The 19,117-nt window shown below is 37.5% G+C and overlaps 1 protein-coding gene across 1 annotated transcript in view; it reads left to right on the forward strand.

Moving 5' to 3' along the window:
* LOC103591493 (contactin-3-like) overlaps nt 1-19,117 on the forward strand; it is a 159,880-nt gene that overhangs the window by 90,572 nt on the left and 50,191 nt on the right. Inside the window, exons 8-9 of the mRNA XM_008573968.1 lie at nt 10,819-10,946; nt 13,662-13,837. Of these exons, the coding sequence (XP_008572190.1) occupies nt 10,819-10,946; nt 13,662-13,837 (304 nt within the window). The remainder of the gene's footprint in view (nt 1-10,818; nt 10,947-13,661; nt 13,838-19,117) is intronic.

Consider the following 19,117-nt stretch of genomic DNA (forward strand, 5'->3'; position numbering starts at 1 on the left):
CAACCGGAATGGCTGGCCTGCCCTCACTAAGCCGTCCATCTCCGCCCCCACCCGAGAAAATGGAGGCAGCTCTGCTGTGGGTGCCTAGCCTGGTGTGGTAGGCGGGAGCCAGGTGGGTGGGGAGCAGTCTTGCTTCGCCCCGCAAGTGGGGCTGGGCTGGGGGTGACTCACAGAGCTCGCAGCGTTGGGCCAGTCCGACGCACCTCACTCTGTTTCTGCACTGGTTCCGCTGGCTTTCCTGGCCTTTGTTGACTGGGCCGCTCGCCCGTTCCCGCAGCCGGGCTTGGGTGCTGTCAGGAGTCCTCCTCTGTGTCGGCCCCAAAACCTCGAACCTGCTGCCGCTTGTTTGTCGATGCAGGATCATTGTTGAAAGAATTATTCGCCTTTTGTTGCTCTTGGAAATGCAGTTAATACTCTGGTATCACAGCACACAGCTCTCAGGATCGCGCTGTCTCCTGGCACGGCTGCTCCAGACCCATCGCCATCTTGATCCCCCCTGGATGTTAATTTAACTCTTTTTTCAATCTCCTTGGTCTTTTGGGTTTTCTTTTTCTAGCTTAGATTTTCTTTCCAAACTGTTGTCACTGCTTGTGGGCCAGGAAGCAATTCTATCCCTCAGCTTCTTCTTTTTACAGGAGTTGTCTGACTTCACAGAGAGGTCTACTTCCTCCTTCCTAATTTCTCAAATGAGCTGCATGCGGCACCTTGTAAAATCAAACCAGGCTTTCTCTCCGTGTCCCCTGGCTGCCCTTGGCACAGAGCCTCGCACACAGTCACACACCGAATAAACACCAGCTGAAGTGACTGACTCTCCAGGAGGGGAGAAAGAGAATTTTTTCCCCCTTTATTGCTCCCTTATCCCTTTTGTGTTCTGTGTCATTCGAGGATAATGACAGTCTGTAATTTTTATTTTGTTAAATAAGTCTTTCAGTTCCAAGACTTCTGTTACATGTAGTTTTTTTTTTAATCTTATTTATCTTTTTGTAAATTTCCTCCTTCATATCCTGGATAGTTTTTCTCATTTGTTGTGTTGTCTAATTGAGTCCTTTTGTATCTCACTGAGTTTCTTAAAGATTCTTACTGAGAATTCCCTCTCAGACATTTCAAGGGTTATCTGTTGTTTGAGGTCTGGTATTTTTAATTATAATGTTCCTTTGGTTGCATCATATTTTCTTGTTCTTTTTTGTTTGTTTGTTTGTTTTGTTTTGTTTTGTTTTGTATTTCTAGCATCCCTATGTGGATGCCAAGACATCTTGTGGAGCATTTGCGTCTTATGTTATTCTGGGGTAGCTTTTTAGGAGAGAGACTCCCTCCTGTAGATTTGTTATATATTGATGGTTGGGTGGGGTATTTTAGTTTCAGCACTGTGTAGACTCAGTAGTTTTAGTAGTTCCAGGAAAACTCAGTTGTTCTGGATAGATTCAGTAATTCTAGGGAGAGTCAGTAGTTTGGGGGGGAAGGGAGGTGCCTGCAGGTACCTCTTTGGCTGGGGCCACATGAGTGGTTGGGTCCACATGGGTGGGTGGGGACTGTGTGATCAGCCAGGGTGGCTAGGGCCACGCAGGCAGCTAGACAGCAGGGCCCAGGCATGTGTGTGGGGCTGTGTGGTTGGCTGGGACCATGAAGGCATCTAGATGGCTGGGCCCATGTGGGTGGGTAGGGCTGTATAGGTGGCAATGCTGATGGAGTGATATGGGTGTTTGGACAGTCAGGCCCAGGCAGGCAGGTGGGGCCACACTAGTGGCTGGGCAGTTGGGGTCATGTGGGTGACTGGGACCATGTGGGCAGCTGGAAGGCTGGTGCGGCATGAACAGTGTGGGCCATGCATGGGATACTGTGCAGGATGAATTCCTGTGGGGGAGAAGGACCTTGGCTCTAGGACTAGACAGTGGCACAAGAGACTATGGTGGTGGGGGGGGGTTGGCTGGGGCAGGCGCAAAAGGAGTGTTACTGCCGGGAAGTACTCACAACTGAGTAGATTCTTTCCATCACAAGAGAGAATTCCTCCTGGCAGATCCTGGTGTCAGAGACATAGTGGCAACTGCAGCCATGTGGCTTTCTTCTCTTCACCACCTTGCATGGTTTTCGTGCTCCACAGGGTCCTCACCAGGCTCCTGCTGACCTCCCACACTGTCCCCCCAATGTTTTCCCCATACTTAGCTGTCCATTCCTTGATCTGGTCCCTTCATATGGGATGATTGTGCATTGGGCACCTTTAGTCTGCCATCTTGGCCTGCCTTCTCACAATCAATTTTGAAGTTTTCTTTTTTCTTCTTCCAATCCAAAGTAACTTTGAATATTAAGGCTCAAGACTCTTAAGGAATAAATAGGCCAAATTTCTTTTAGCTAACTTTCCATGAATATTTTTTCTCATATGCATGTTTTTAATAAACTGGGAGTAGTAATTATTTCAAGGTTATGCTCAGTGTCAAGAATCTGGGGTACAGAGAAGGTGTTGCTTGAAAGTGAAAACTCAAATGCTTAAAGAATAAATTGATCTAACAATAAAGTTGATGTTATCTTATTAAAGGTGTGGCTCACCAGAACCTGTTTCTGAAAAGACGATTGACCCTCTGTAGCAAGGAGGAACAAGAAAATTGCAGTTGTCAGGACTGAGAGTTTTCTTGAAGAACTGATTGGAACCCATTCCATTGTGTGGGCAAATGTGTGACCCAAAACCCATGTTCTCAAGCTATGCAACATTGCCACTCTTTTATTATGCGAGATAATTTTTATGGGACCAGTCAACAAATGTACATAGAAATCATAAAAGAAAATCTCAGTAAAGCACTTCTAGAAAGGCTAACACTGAAACATCTAAGACACAGAGGTTCCAAACATACTTCAGTGTCATTGGATGAGTTGACCTCCAACCCTAGCAGGTGTTCCTAACTGGAAGCCCACAGAGTCTTAAACTATCCAATCTATCCTCAGTTGTGTCAGAACTTGTTGTTGTGTGTGTGTCTATGTGAGTTTGTGTATGTGTGTGTGCATTTGTTCTGCAGAGAGGGCCCTCAGATTTTTCAAGTGCTCGAAGAACTCTGTGTCCTGGAAAGGTTAGAAACACTGCATAAGGTTATAAATGAGCCACTTAAATATTGATGGATATCTATAAAAGAGGATGACCTGGAGTTGGAATATTGGGTCAAAACCATTCTTTCTTGTAAGAAATCATTAGCAGGGCAGGTGTTTGTTAGACCACTCTTGATTTGTGATAAAACCTTGTCCTTTCCACATAGAAGATTGTTTCTGAACTGTTCATATTTGTTGAGACAATAAATATTTATTGAAAAAATACTGCTTACAAAGCACCAACTTTTGATAGGTTGTATCCTTTAAAGATTTGGGAATTCTAGCTGAATAATAATTTAAGAATATTACACAGGATTATTACATAAGTTGCAGAATCTGACTTAGGAATGGATAGGAAACAGGATGGCTCCAGAATCTTGGCAGCCAGCATTGTACCACCTTGTCAGAACAAATACTGGAGTGAATAAACTAACCATCATTTTTTCTTTTTTTCACAAGTCAGAGTCTAAGGAGGGAGAGTCCAATGGACATAGCTTAAAATACTGTTTGCCAAAGTGTGGTTTCAACATCAGCAGCACTTGGAACTTGTTAGAAATGCAAACCCTTGGACCCCATCCCAGACCTAATCTGGTAGTAAGCCCACCAATGGGTATTGTAAGGAGTCCTCCAGGGGACTGTTGCATGGTAAAGTTTGAAAAGTACTGACTTATGTCACGTGTCTACCAGTAGGCTAGAATAGGATGGGGCACCTTGATTCATAGCCCTACCAAGACTACATACAACAGGGAAGTAGAATTCCCCAAAGGAAGATCAGTGTTGATTACAAAAGAAAGCGAATCAATTCTGAGCAGCTAAAAATTAGCACCCTTGAAATCCCTTGCGTTGGTGAAATTTCCCTTTTGCATTTAAAATAAGTGTCTTGCACTTTACGATTATTGTTGGAAGTGACTTCCATTTCATGTCTTCTAGTCTCTAAGTGGAAGGACACCTATCGGTCTTTCTACAACCCTCCTCAGAGAAAGTGTCTGACTCCTGAATTTCGATGGAACACCCTGACATTGCAGTTCAGCTCTTTGCCTTCTTTCTCTGTGGTGTCTGCCTGCATGTAGAGAGTGAACATATTCTGCTGTTCTCTTTACCTTATAGTAAGGGGGCTTGTCCTTACAGGGAGGCCTGTGGTTGTCCACGTGTGCCAGAAAGGTTAAGTCTGCCCAGTTCTGGGGTGAAGTATCAGAAAACCATTGTTGCTCACCTAGCAGTTTTGTACCAGCTTCATCTGCAATATAAGTAATAAAGCTGACATTCTGATTCTCGTTGATTTGATTCATGAATCTATCTCTGAAGCAGAGAATAGTGTCAAGGACGGGGGCCCTTTGAACCTTCAAAATTATCCCTTTTGAAGTTTTCTTTTAATACATAAGCCATCAGATAATTGTTTATTTGTTTCTTTATTTGCTTGTTTTTATACCTCATACATTTGAACATTTATAATATTTGCAAATACTCCTTTGTGTTAGGATATAAATGTTTCAAATGAATTTTTACCTAAGCCTCATGCATTATATAGATGAGCAGTTGTTATAATCATTTAGACTGGAAATCCCCTCTTAGGGGACTTTTGTTCTATAGGTTTGAGTCCATTTTAGAAGAAACGACTACTGAGTCATTTTCATAAAAATGAATTTAGCTCCAAATGTATTTTTCATGATAATATATATTTGGAAAGATTTTATAGAAGTGAAGAAAATATTCCTTTTTTGTGGATTCTCTTCTTATGAATATAAAGACATGGTAATTGATATGAATTAAGTATATTTCTCTAGGCTATAGAGTGGAGCCAAGCTTCATCTTCTCTAGGACTGCAGGTGTTTGTTCCATGGAATGTGCGTGTCCAAGAAAATAATAAAGCCACTTAACTATTGGCCTAGTGCTTACCAAAGGTAGGATAATTAACCGCTGAATCTTCTCTGCTCTGCTTCTCTTTTCCTTAGAGATTTTATATACAACGAATTATTAGACTGACACTGTTGAAATTATAAGAAGAAATCCCAAGATGGTATAGGTAAAAGAATGAAAAGTTCTTTTCATTCTTTTGAAAATAATATTATTTTCCTAAATACTGTTTGCGGGTTATCTTTGAACTCAAGGGGGAGCAGGTATTTCACCATGCAAGTAGGGGTGAGAACGGTTGCAAATGAGAACATATACTGTATGCTCTTTTTCTCTGACATCAGTTTTCTCATGCATTTCATCAATGTGTGTTCGCTTTTCTTAACTGTCACTATTTGTCCTGTAATATATGCATTGTGAGTACTTTTCTCTTACAGCTAATTGTAAGCATCCATCTCTTAGAATATGTACTCAGAAAGTGCCATCCAAAACAGCCTTGTTATTTTCTATACAGCAGTTTAATCATTACAATCTCGTGTGATCTTATCTCCACTGAGATGTGCTTCCTGAGGAAACATAGAGTTGCAGTGTGTTTTTTTAAATTTAAGTTGAATAAATTACCGTAATATTCAGAACACAGGCAGGGGAAAAACAATACTTTCAGAAATCCTGCTTTGCATGCATAATACCTCACACTTTTCTTATTCTAAAACATACTGTGTTATTATGGATGCTTAAATATCATCATAAATCACAGGTCAATGTTGCCTAGACAACAGTATACTTTCTGAGCAAACAGGGTTTTGTAACAGTCATAAATTTAATGCCATCACTGAATTACAGAATGGACCATTAGAGCAGCTTAGAGCAATTACGTTTACTTATCCCAAACTAACCATAGACTGCACAAAGTTAAGTGAAATAATTAACCTCTTACTACAAAAAAAAAAAAAAAGATCAATAAAAAGGAACATATAAAGGTATTTTATAAAACTGATCAAGGAGTTAAAATGCCATAGTGCTTTAAATTGCATATTTATCAGAGCAAACTGGAGTACCACATTTCTGAATGTTAATCTCATAAATCTTCAGTTTACCTTTTGTGCCAAGGCTAGTGATCTCATTGTTATCTACATTTGCAACTCTACCCATTGCAGAAAAACTGTTCCCAGAAAGCTTAGGAAGCAATTTCATTTATAGTGAAGTGGTATAAAATTTTCACTTTGAATCTCTGTAGGGAGGCATGGGTTATTGAAGGTTTTCTGTTGAGAAACACTTACTCCATCCATTTACTGAATATTGTTTATTTTTATGTTGTGCAAAATGCCCCGTGGGCCTCTTAGAACTTACAGGAAGAAGCAGTTTAGAAAGGAAATATCCAATTAGCTTAAAATTTTACGGTATACTCATAGTTTGCATTCTTTGAGAGTCAGTATGTTTATTTTGGAGCCTTTGTGTGATTTCTAAGATGTTAGACCTTGACTTGGAAACTGTTCCTCATTTCGACATGGTCGTAAACATAGATTTGCTTGTTTAAAGTTACTAAACCTCATACACCAAACGATTTCCAGTTCTTCCAGTATTCTAAAGAACACCGGAGTTCCATATTTGTAGTGGAAGGTTAGCTGTTATACTAATTCATAGGATGAGAAGATATCTGTAATTACCTATTTCTGTTTCACGGTCCCCAAATTAGAAGCTCTTAATTTTTGGTCAGTCAATGAGAGGCATTTTTACCTTGTTTTAAGCTTACTCATGTCAGAAGTGGTAGATTTCCAGCTTCCTGGGGCTTCCAACTCTATCTTGATGTTATAACTCAGTGTAGGTGAGTTTGCCTCATTATTTAAATGTCTTCATGGCTTTCTGATATCATCTGCCAGCTTCCTTTCTTTATGTATTAAAAAATCTCTGGCAAATCTGCACTTTGGTTTTAATAAAAGTGGTAGGTAAAATTTATTGAGCAATGCTGTGGATCAAGTACTATTCTCTTTGGGTATCATGGCCAAAAACATCAACTGATGGGATTAGCAATCAAAATGGGTTGGGAGCATTGTCCTTGCTTATACTTCCTCTAAGACTTTTGTCTATCAGTTTTCTCTCTCACTTTCTTTTCTTCCATCTCCATTCCCTCCTTTCTGCTATCTTCAGTGTCTCCCTCTCTACTGACTGCTTCCAGAATAGCACAAATACATTTCTCTAATCCTAGTGAAGTCATTTCTAAATTCACTTATCCAGTCTTCTACTGCCTTATCTTTGTTGCGTGTACACACACACACACACACACACACACACACACACACACAGTCCTGCATTGCTTAATGATGGGGATACAGTCCGAGAAATGCTTTAGGTGATTTCATCATTGTGCAAACATCATAGAGTGTACTTACACAAACCTAGATAGAATAGCCTGCCACTACACACCCAGGCTCTATAGTATAGCCTATGGCTCCTAGGCCACAAACTTGTACAGCATGTTACTGTACTGAATACTGTAGGCCACTGTAGCACCATGGTAAATATTTGTGTATCTAAACATGGTAAATATTTGTGTATCTATGCTTAGATAGCATAGAAAAAATATAGTAAAAATATGGTATTATAATCTTATGGGATCGCTGTCATTGACTGAAATGTCCTTATGTAGTACATGACTGTGTGTTTGTTCATATATATGTATATGTGTGTGTATATATGTACAAATAACATATATAAATATGTGTATGTGTGTGTGTGTGTATATGTCATAGTCTGCACACTTTCAGAATCTATTTCCCTGTTATTCATTAGTCCTCAGTGCCTTTCAATCTGGCTTCACTAACCTCACCTCTTCTACAGTGACTCTCTAAAGGCATCCAGTCATTTCTTCATTCAACAAGTGTTATTGAGTGTCTATTTGTGGTAGGCACTGTTCAAGGCTCTCCAAATTTAGTGGTGAGTAATCCAGACACTATCCCTGCCTCCAGATAATTCACAGTCTACTAGAGGAGAAAAATATTTGTCAAATAAGCACACAGGTATATAACTGACCACTTTCCAGGTGCTATGAAGAAAGGACAAGGATGTTTTGATCAGATATGGGAAGCCCTAATCCAACTCATGGGTGTAGGGAAGTGATTGAAGTCTGAAGGATGAGTACAGATCAGCCAGGTAGAGAGCAGTTTATATAAAGACCCTGAAGCAGAAAGAAGTGAAAAAGCAATTAAAAGAAGGATGTGTGACTGGAGAAAAGCAAGCAAGGGATCAAATTCACGAAGCCTCTGAAGTTAAAGAGAGGCAGGATCCTGATGCGAGGGGATTGTTCAGGCTTAGGATATAGTCCTTATCCTATAGGCAGTGTGATGCCAGAGGGGGTCCAAGCAAGTGCTGAGCAGGTGGAGTGAGTAGAGCAGGATTACGCCATGAGATGTACAGCTCTTGACGTTTTCTCTCCACATTATTCAAAACTTCTAGTCTCCATTTCCTAAGTTGTCATTCATTTTTATTTCTATGATGGGATTCCTCTTTCAATTATTACTGCATAGTCATTAAGAAAATCTTTGTTCTCTGATAGGCTACAGTATAAAGAGATTTTTTTTAAGTTCTTTGATTATTTCTTCCAGAAAGTGAAGGGCTTGTATTTCATGCCTAACGAAATGTTCAGAATCCCGTGAGAGAATTACATATATAGCACCTTTTTTTTTTTTTTTTTAACAGATTCCTAGAAAAGTTCTTGGAATTTTTAACCTTTCAGTGCAGTTCTTAAACTGAAATACATTTCTGTGTGTTCCTTGGTTAGCTTTCTAGGCCATTGTTCTCTAACAGATTCCTAGAAAAGTTCTTGGAATTTTTAACCTTTCAGTGAAGTTCTTAAACTGAAATACATTTCTGTGTGTTCCTTGGTTAGCTTTCTAGGCCATTGTTCTCAAACCCTTTTGTTTTAAATATATCTTAACATAGTTTTTTTAAAAAAAATCGTGTGAGCAACAAACATTCATAGATAGCTGTATCCAGGATCAAGAACAGGTCCCTGTGTGCTAGCTCCAATCTGACCACAACTTTCTGATTCAAGAAAGTGTAACTAGATTGCAAGTGAAAATGAACAACAGACTCTTAAAGGAATATATATATCATAAAATCTGTGTTGTGTACATTTTTAATACATAAATCATACTAATAATGACATTTTTGACACACATCTAAAAATGTTGCAACAAACATAATATTTAGAGACTGAGTTGAGATCCTCCACTCTAGTCTAATGTCTTCAGCATCTTTCCTGTCTTCTCTGCTGAATGGCCCAAAAGTTGGAGGCTTTATTGTTCACAGTTTACATATATAAAGCCATGCTGACACTGGGGTGGCCAACCCTTTAAGAAGTTTACCATTCATTTGCATAGATACAACAACATATCAAAGATAAGAGCCGTAAAAGATTCAGTCATTCTAAGTGTTAAATGCATGGTATGGATAGTAATGATTTTAGGAATTCAAAGAGAGGGAATATAATTATGTGTAGACAAGGTGGGCAATAAAGATACTGGATCAGATTAATGTCAGTTTAACCCTGTCTCATTCTTCTTTCTTAGTTCAAATAACACCTCTTCCAAGAGGCTATCTTGAAGCCCCATATCCTGAAAACACTTCATAAAGCACTTGCTTTGTGTTACATCACCCTGTCTTCTAAGTACTTCTCAAAAATCAGACCTTTTTATAATTTACTTATTTAATTTTTAAAAAATTTCTTTTTCTAACATTTGCTTGTATATATTTGTGGGGGACAGTATATTGTTTCAATTATTTATTATTTATTGTCTGTGCTACTCACTAGAATATTATTGCCATGNTTTTAGGAATTCAAAGAGAGGGAATATAATTATGTGTAGACAAGGTGGGCAATAAAGATACTGGATCAGATTAATGTCAGTTTAACCCTGTCTCATTCTTCTTTCTTAGTTCAAATAACACCTCTTCCAAGAGGCTATCTTGAAGCCCCATATCCTGAAAACACTTCATAAAGCACTTGCTTTGTGTTACATCACCCTGTCTTCTAAGTACTTCTCAAAAATCAGACCTTTTTATAATTTACTTATTTAATTTTTAAAAAATTTCTTTTTCTAACATTTGCTTGTATATATTTGTGGGGGACAGTATATTGTTTCAATTATTTATTATTTATTGTCTGTGCTACTCACTAGAATATTATTGCCATGAAAGTAGAGACTTTCCACCATGCTCACACTGTAATCCAGGGACTCTCAGAGTGTCAAGCACATGTAAGGCACTCGTTTATATTCCCTTAATTAATTAGTTACATACTAAAGCTTTAAGTACTTTAAGTGTATGCTCAGAAATTCTTAAGTAATGTTTATTTGAGTTGCCCAGATTCTTTGCACTAGCTCACAAGTGGCTGTGTAAATATTCTTTTGCAAAATTTGTATTTTTATTGGGTTGAATGTGACTCTCTCAGTTCATAATGGAAGACCAGCAGATTTCTTATTTCACATATACTGTTTCAAATTTAAGGAAAATACTATCATGCCTAATTTTTATTTTCTCCAAACTGATAAGGCTAACCCGTGGATAACTACTACAACATGTATTTTGGGAAAACATTTCACACTTACTTGATAAAGGCATCTCCACAGTTAAGTGTGATGTTAAGTAGTGTTGTTAAGTAACGGTGTATAAAAGTGTCATGCAAAGTTAGAATTGGTTGGGCACCATTTCTCACTCAACTGTATGTGTTTGTGTGTAAATTTTCTTTTAATTTTCTTTATTCCCAAAGGGTGAAGCATTGATTTTTCATACCTTAAAAATACTGGCTTAAAGCAACATGTTCTGAAAAAAAAAATTGCTATTTATTTGGACAAATAGCTATTATACATTTATTTATCTAATTTGTATTTCCTTCAGAATTTCTTTTTTAAAAGATGGAGGACTCAAAATAGCCAACGTAACTAAAGCTGATGCTGGAACTTACACCTGCACAGCAGAAAACCAGTTTGGGAAAGCAAATGGCACAACACACTTGGTTGTTACAGGTAGGTGCATTTCTTAAAGATCACTTTACATAGGGATACACGGCATGGTATGTTATGGTCAAAGATACTGACCGTGTGGTTTTCACAATATGCGGTGCACTATAAGGTAGAACCTATGTTTGCACTTGTGTTATTTTTAACAGGTAAAATTCAACGGATCGATTGCTAATAATTTCTTTAGCACTGCACAATGAGCATGAGGAAGAAATTAGCTTCTGTGCTGGGATGATGGGCAATGGAATTATATATAGCACATGCTGATGATCATTTATGCTTTCCTATTATGTCAGATTTTTCAGGTGTGCTTTCTCTTTTTCATTATAATTGATATTTTCTGAAGATGTTCAAGTCTATGAAATAATCCCTGATGTCAATAAGAATTGCTTAAAGTTGTGGATATATTTATTTATTCATTCAAGAAAAAAATTGAGCACCTACTGTGTGCCAGGTGCTTAGGTTATATCAGTGAAACATTGACAAAGATACTGCCCTCAAGAATCTTACATTCTATAAGAGGTAGAAAGAAAATAAACAGTAGGAATAAGAAACAAAGAAATTATTAGATGAAAGAAAATACAAATGATTAAGAAAGTAAAGAGAAGTGGATGGGGGCTAAGTCAGAGCATGAAGCTGGATGATCAGAATAGACCTCATTAAGAAGGAGAGATCTGAACAAAAAATTCATGAAGATGAGGGTGTTAACTAGAAGAGTTCTTGGGGACATTTATTCAGGCAATTTGTAGACCTTGTTAAACCTCAGCTATCAGTTGGATTGAAAAATGGAGCCAGTTCAAGATTTTGAGCAGAGGAATGGCATGATGTGAAATACATTTTTAAGGGATTATTTTAGCTGCTGTATTGAGGAAAGACCATGAGGATTAAGGCTAGAGGCAGGAGGAGTCTCATGAGATCATTGCTATAAACCAGGCAGGAAGTAATAATGACCCAAATGAGGGTGGCAGCAGAGAAGTTGATGGGATGGAATCAGATTCTTCATATATTCTGCATGTAGAGTCAACAAGATTTCCTGACAAATTGGATGTAAGGTCTAAGAGAAAGAAAGGAGACAATGATGACTGCAGGGTGTTTGGTAAACAAGAGAAAGAATGACAGTCAGAACAATTGAGATGGAATAGGCTGGACAGCTCTGGGGAGGAAGAAGATCAGGAGTTCAGTTTGGGCATGTTGAGTATGGAATGCTTATTGGGCTCTGTCTCTGTAAAGCAGATCATGGCTTTGCCCAGATCTCAGCAGATTAAAATAGCATAGGTTTGCTCTTTGCTCACTCTGCAAGTCTACAGTGAGTCAGCCTTGTTGTCCTCATTCAGGAATAAAAGATTCCAATGCCTCCACTATCTGGAATATTGCCCATTGTCCAACTAAAATACCCATTAGTTCTTCCAGACTTCTGCCTGTCAGTGACACACATACCTCTTACTCACATTTCATTGTCCAAAGCATGGCATCTCGCTATGCCTGAAATCAATAGTGTTAAGAATTTAATCTTTCCATGTGCCCTAAATGAAGTAATGGTGAACAACACTTAAGTGGAGATGACATGCAGGTAGCTGCATATATGAATCTGGATTTGGGGAGAGAGATGGAGGATGAAAATATACATATTGGAGTTGTTAGCAGATAGGTGAGTACCTGAAGCCAAGAAACAAGATGAAATCACCAAGAGAGTGAGTGAAAACAGGGAATTGAAGAAGGAAAAAAAAAGGATGGAGCTTGAGACATTTTACATTAAGAGATTTAGGAAAAGAAGAAGAACCATAAAAATAGGGACCAGCATAGTAGAAAACTGAGAGAACGTGGTGTCCCAGAAACCGAGTGAAGAATGTGTACCGAGAAGACAGTGATCCAGTGTAGCAGGTGCAGCTGAGATATCAAGTAACATGAGACCAAAATTTTATTATTGGATATCGCAACAGGGTGGTTACTGATGACCTTAATGAGGGCTGGAGAGTTGGCAGAACCACAGCCTGACTAGATTAGGTTGGAAAGAGAATTTAATAGCGTAATTGCAGACAATATATATAAATGGCTCTTTTGAAGACTTGCTCCAATATGGTACAAAGAAATGGGGAGTAGCAGTGGGAAAGTAGTTTCAAGAGAAGTTTAATTCATGATAGATGGAAGGTCTGTGGTGATGAAAGGGACATGGAAATGTGCATGTGGACATTTGCATTGGGGAAAAACAAACATTACCTAACATTTTAGCATGGTACCCTCTCATTGTATCTACTTAAGCATCATTGGTATAGTCTTTCAAATTCATGCTGTTATTAAATGTTTGAATCTACAATATTTAAATTTTGAATACATTTGGTAGTCATTCAAAGTTGTTGAAAACACAATAGTTTCTACTTCTACCTCTATATTTTACAAAACAATAAAACTAAATTAAAAATGCTTTCGTTAGTAGTATTACAAGTCTTGTTTACAGATGATTTTAATTTTTAATCTTATATATATTATAAACTCAGACATTCTAATTACTTTAAAAATAATGTGTGGATCCAGTGAAATATATTGTAGCTCTGCATCAAAATGTCTATTTTAATCTTAAAGTCTTTTAATTATATAGATATATGTATATACATATGCATATGCAAACATATACACTGTAACTTAGATGAAAAATCTGCCTGTGCAAATTGCTTTCATCATAATAAAATGCTAAAGTTTTACTCAAAAATGATTTCCCTATAGAACCAACAAGAATAATTTTGGCGCCATCTAACATGGATGTATCGGTTGGCGAAAGTGTCATTTTGCCCTGCCAGGTGCAACACGACCCCCTTTTAGACATCATGTTTACCTGGTATTTCAATGGGGCCCTCGCAGATTTTAAGAAAGATGGATCTCACTTTGAGAAAGTCGGTGGGGTAAGTTGTGACACTTTCTTCATACTTTTTACATTACTCATGTCTCTGATGCATTGCCTCTAAAAGACATCTGGCATATATAGGTGATGGTCTAGAAATGTTTGTTAAATGAGTGAAACTTGGTCCTCAATTCTGTTTTGGTCTAAATGTATTTTTGTAATTACCTGAAAATGATCACATTTACTATCACCTATAATTTTAACTGAAATTGATGCCTGTTGTATTTATATTAAGTGTTATTATTCATGACAATTTTGTTGTTAGTATCCCATGGAAAGGAAAGTTCTCTTATACAAGTGTCTGTTTTCAACATAACAAATTTATGATGAAGAGGGAGGGAAGTTACATTCACTAAGTGTCTCATCCAAGTGCTTCATCCCAATTAATCCTCTCAATTGCTCTGGATATTAACAGTAAGACTCTTGATTTTATGGGTGCCCAAATTGAGGATATGAAAAGTTTATTAACTTTCTGAGGATTATGCAGCTAGTTAGTGGTGGAACTTCAAACCCAGGTCTGTATGTCCCCATGTCACAAATGCTTTCTCATGTTCCATTTCATTTTGTCTCCTTATTTGTGATAGTTCCACATTAGAAAGAAATATAGATTTCAAGGAAGAGGTGACACTTGGAGGAGAATGGTTAAGGTGTGGCTCCTTGCTGGTGAGCCACCCAGACTAACAGTAAACCTCATAGCACAGCTATGAATCCGGAATGGCAAGGCCAGCCTCTCCTGCAGGCCTGTTTGCGTTGACTCAGGAGGAGCTTCATCCTGTTTGGTTACAGTGTCAGTGGCGGATAGTCAAGTCTGGGTTTTTGTCTTTGTGGACTTAACATGTAGGCATCACTAAAGCAGACAACCATGTGATGCTCAACTCAACTGTATTCATTTGGCAAAGCCTGCTTACTAAATATATGTATATGTATATATAAGTACATCAGTGTATTAGGATTGTATGCAACTTAAAATGATGGTGTTATAAGCTGCATTGTGGCCCACAAGGATATGTTCAAATACTAATGCCCAGTACCTCAGAATGTCACTTTATTTAGAAACAGGTTTATTGCAGAAGTAATTAGTTAAGATGAGCTCATACTAGAGTAGAGTGGGCCCTAATCCAATATAACTGCATCCTTTTAAAAAGAAGGCAATTTGGACACAGACACACAGAGAGGCAAACATCATGTGAAGACACAGACACAGGAGAGAGATGGCCATATGACAATGGAAGCAGAGATGGCAATTGTGCTGTCACGAGCCAAGGAATACCTGTGGCTACCTGAAGCCAGAAGAGGCAAGGAAAGATGCCCCCCTAGAGATTTCAGGGGGAGCATGATGCTGTCAACACCTTATTTTCAGACTTTCAGCTTTGAGAACTGTGAGAGGATAAATTTCAGTTGTTTTAAGCCACCCAGTTTGTGGTACTTTGTTATAGCAGCCCTAGGAAACTAATTGAAAAAAAGAAAAATTTTTTAAAGAAAAAGGAAAATTGAGATGTTTAGTTACCTAGCCACAATTAAGTACAATTTCAGTACCAATTATGTGTTCTATCATCTGTTTTATGCAGTTTTAGGAGTACTAGTTTTCTAATTGTTCTGGTTCAAAGCTTTTGAAAACCTTATCAATTACTACAACCAGTTAGCATTTCTTTTACTATTGCTTTAAATGCCCATTTAAAAAATTGTCATTAATTTCTACTATCACAACAGAAAAAGGTGTATGTCAGTATTCTCAGCCAGTTCTCTACTCCATATTCAGAATCTCTTATAATTTTCCCTTCCTTGGGCATAAGCATGGGGAAGATAAAAGCCTAAAATGTTACTTTCAGAAAGACCCCTTCTCCAATCTGGAAAAGGCTTGTCCTCTAATCCAGCTTTTTCCCTAACTTTAATTCTTAGATAAAGAATTCAATTTGAACATTAGTTATCTTTGCCATATAGTATAGATAACTATGTTTGTGATTGATTTATCAGCTGGATTGTAAACTGTTGATAATATTTTAGCCAATACAGTGCTTTCCACCTTAGCTAATGCCAAATAAATGTGTACTGAAAGACTGAAAAACTAAAGTGGTTTGATTGTAATATACATCAAACAGTAGCAAAGAAACACTAAGACTGAGCTAGATTGCCACTTTCTGTAAGAGGAGCTTGAAGTTAAGAACATTTGAGTTTGTAATGTAATTTAACTGTCCTGATTTACATAGAACTGACATTCTACAGAAGGCATAAAGTCATCTCTGTATAAGAGTCAGATATCTGAAACATGAAATTTCATAAATTAATGCTATCACTTGCCAATGCTATTCTTTCTCTAACTTGTTAGTTCATGGCCTATGAATTTTTTTATTGACTTGTGCCATTAGTAACTTAATATTCTCCCATCAGTATAAAATGGTAAGCCGTATGAGATGATATTACCCTTAAGCACAGGCAATTAAGTAAATCAGTTTTCTGTTGCATGAGAAGGGAATATAACAACTCTTGTCCTCTGATTGTGCATTCATTGCAGCATGCGCATTAATACCTAGATAGTTTGTTTGTATTTTGTCCCAGTATGTTCACAGATATGTCACCTGTTTTCACAAGCAGGAAATGTGAGTGAGAAGGCTGGTAAGTGGGAAAGTTGCCTAGAAAGGTGGATAATAAGAGACATGTTTTAAAAGGGGGAGGGCCATTTAGATTATGGAAAATCTAATTCATAACTTTGAATTTATTCAGCCAGTTGTCATTGAGACTATACTAGGTATTCAGTACTCATTCATTTGTTTTAAAACACACACACTCTGGGAAAAATACAGTAATTTACACCAGATGTATTTTGTAGACTTGAACATCATGTTAAAGGAGCCTGATGATCCCAGTCAGAATTATACATCTGAAAAGCTTATTAAACCAAGTGTTTTTTTTTTTTTTTTTTTAAATGGCATACCCAAAAGGGACAGGTATGGGTCCAAAGACATGCTTCATTCAACCTGTGCCCATGGGACAAATCGAAGTCATATCATTAAATCAGCAGTAAAAGACTCCCACTTAAGTGCACTGTTTGACAAGAAAATCTCAGTTAAAGGCACCATGTGGTGTGATTAGAGAAGCGGGGGATTTGTGTTCAGATACACAAGCGTTCTAGGTGACTAGATGATGCGCATGGGTGAGTGAGTCACATAACTTACTGTTCCTTATTTTTAGAACTTTTTTCACATCAGTTTTTAGTATTGGCCATGTTCCCTCCCACCACAAGATCTCTTCCTTGAACACTGTTTTCTCTGCTTTTTGGCTATCTCTAGATATCTTCTTGTATAATTGTATGTTTGTAGGTAAGAATATATACACTCACATGTATACACTTTTATTTCATATGAGAATATTTTGAAAAGTTTATGGAAAGATTGAAAAGATTCAATTATCTTTTAATACTATATTTCCATGAACATTTTGAAGCACCCTCATATGTACAATTATAAGAAGAGACAAGGGCCCAGAAATATGTATATGGTATCATTCTGTCATACCCATATTTAACCATGAAAATGCTACTCCATGGACTTAGCCAAAAAAAAAAAAAGAGAGAGAGAGAGAGAAAGAGAGATTTCATTACTTATCCCAGTATACCTACTTTCTTTCCCTACTTTAAATAGACCTTAACTTTCACTAATAGGAAAAGGCGATAATAGCCCAAAGTTCAAGAGAAACAAAAGAACATTGTTGAATAGTCTCTAAAGACATAGGGTGTGGCAATTTAGATATGGTTATAGGGACATTCAAGGATAACTTGACTTGCCTAATAAGCAAATTTTTGGTCTTAGTTGCATTAAATAATAGGGGTTCACTGTAGATAGAAACTTTTGAACATAAATGTACTAGGAGTTCGCTGTACATTGTAAGGATGTTTAAGTACATATGCTTTGGTAAACCTGATATGGCGCAGGTGCTTTAGAGATGAAGAATGTCTAAAACCAAGCTGTACATACAGCTTTACAAACATTGTGTGGAATTGGATCTATGATGAATTAGAATGTGTCTGGATAAAAGCCACTGGAAGCAATAAGAACATTAGTAGTGACAACAAATTTGCCATCACTTAACTGGCTCACTTTAATATGATTTATTTGCCACAGGCCAAAATCTCACTCTAGTTGCAGCAGCTACTCTACTCATGAGCTTGAGACTGGATGTATTTTCCAGCTCTTGGTGGTAGAAAAGAATATCCTTGAAAGTGATCTTTAGTGTGTTATAATATGATGTGGTCACTTGGACTTAATTTATTTGGTAGAATTATTTGGATAGAGGCCTAAAAGTTTGACAACAGCACTTCTTACAATACAAAACTATGTAAAAGATTACGTGTTGATTTTAAATACAGACCGGAGGCAAAGCACTCATTCTACAAACTATTCATGGTGATACTCTTGCGTTTTTAAACACTTCCCCCACGGACTATCTTATAAATTTAATTTTTTAGTAAATTTTATATCTTTTCCAAATTCAAAGCATCAGTTGACTTGGAAGGATTATTAAGAGAATGTACCCAATAATAAGCCCATGGAAGTGGGGATCAGACCAGAGGAATTATTGCTATTCATCCTGAACATACTTCCTTGAAGCATGATTCCTCCCATACTACTATTTGGGGGTAAAGAGACAAGGGTTCCCAAATAGAGAACCCAAAAGTCAACCTAGGTACTTACAGCCAATTGATCTTTGACAAATGCACCAAGAACATAAGATGGAGAAAATACAGCCTCTTTAGTAAATGGTGTTGGGAAAACTGGACATCCACATGTAGAAGAATGAAATTAGACCCATCCCTCTTACCATATACCAAAATCAACTCAAAAACAATAAACAACTTAAGTATAAGACCTGAGTCTATAAAACTCCTAGAAAAAAAACATGAGGGAACACTTCAGGAAGTAGGACTAGGCAAAGACTTTATAAATAAGACCCCAAAAGCACAAGCAACAAAAGAAAGAATAAAAAATGGGATCATATCAAACTCTAAAGCTTCTGCCCAGAAAAGGAAACAATCAACAGAGTGAAAAGACAGTCTACTGAACAGAGAAAATATTTACAAACCATACATCTGACAAGGGATTAATATCCACAATATATAAGGAACTCAAACTTCACAGTGATAAAACAAATAATCCAATTAAAAAAATGGGCAAAGGAGCTGAGTAGATATTTTTCAAAGGAAGACATACAAATGGCCAACAGGTACATGAAAAAATATTCAGCATCACTAATTATCAGGGAAATGCAAATCAAGACCACTTTGTTA

This window comes from Galeopterus variegatus, unplaced genomic scaffold (genome assembly GCF_000696425.1).
Source record: "Galeopterus variegatus unplaced genomic scaffold, G_variegatus-3.0.2 Scaffold976, whole genome shotgun sequence".
Taxonomy (NCBI): domain Eukaryota; kingdom Metazoa; phylum Chordata; class Mammalia; order Dermoptera; family Cynocephalidae; genus Galeopterus; species Galeopterus variegatus.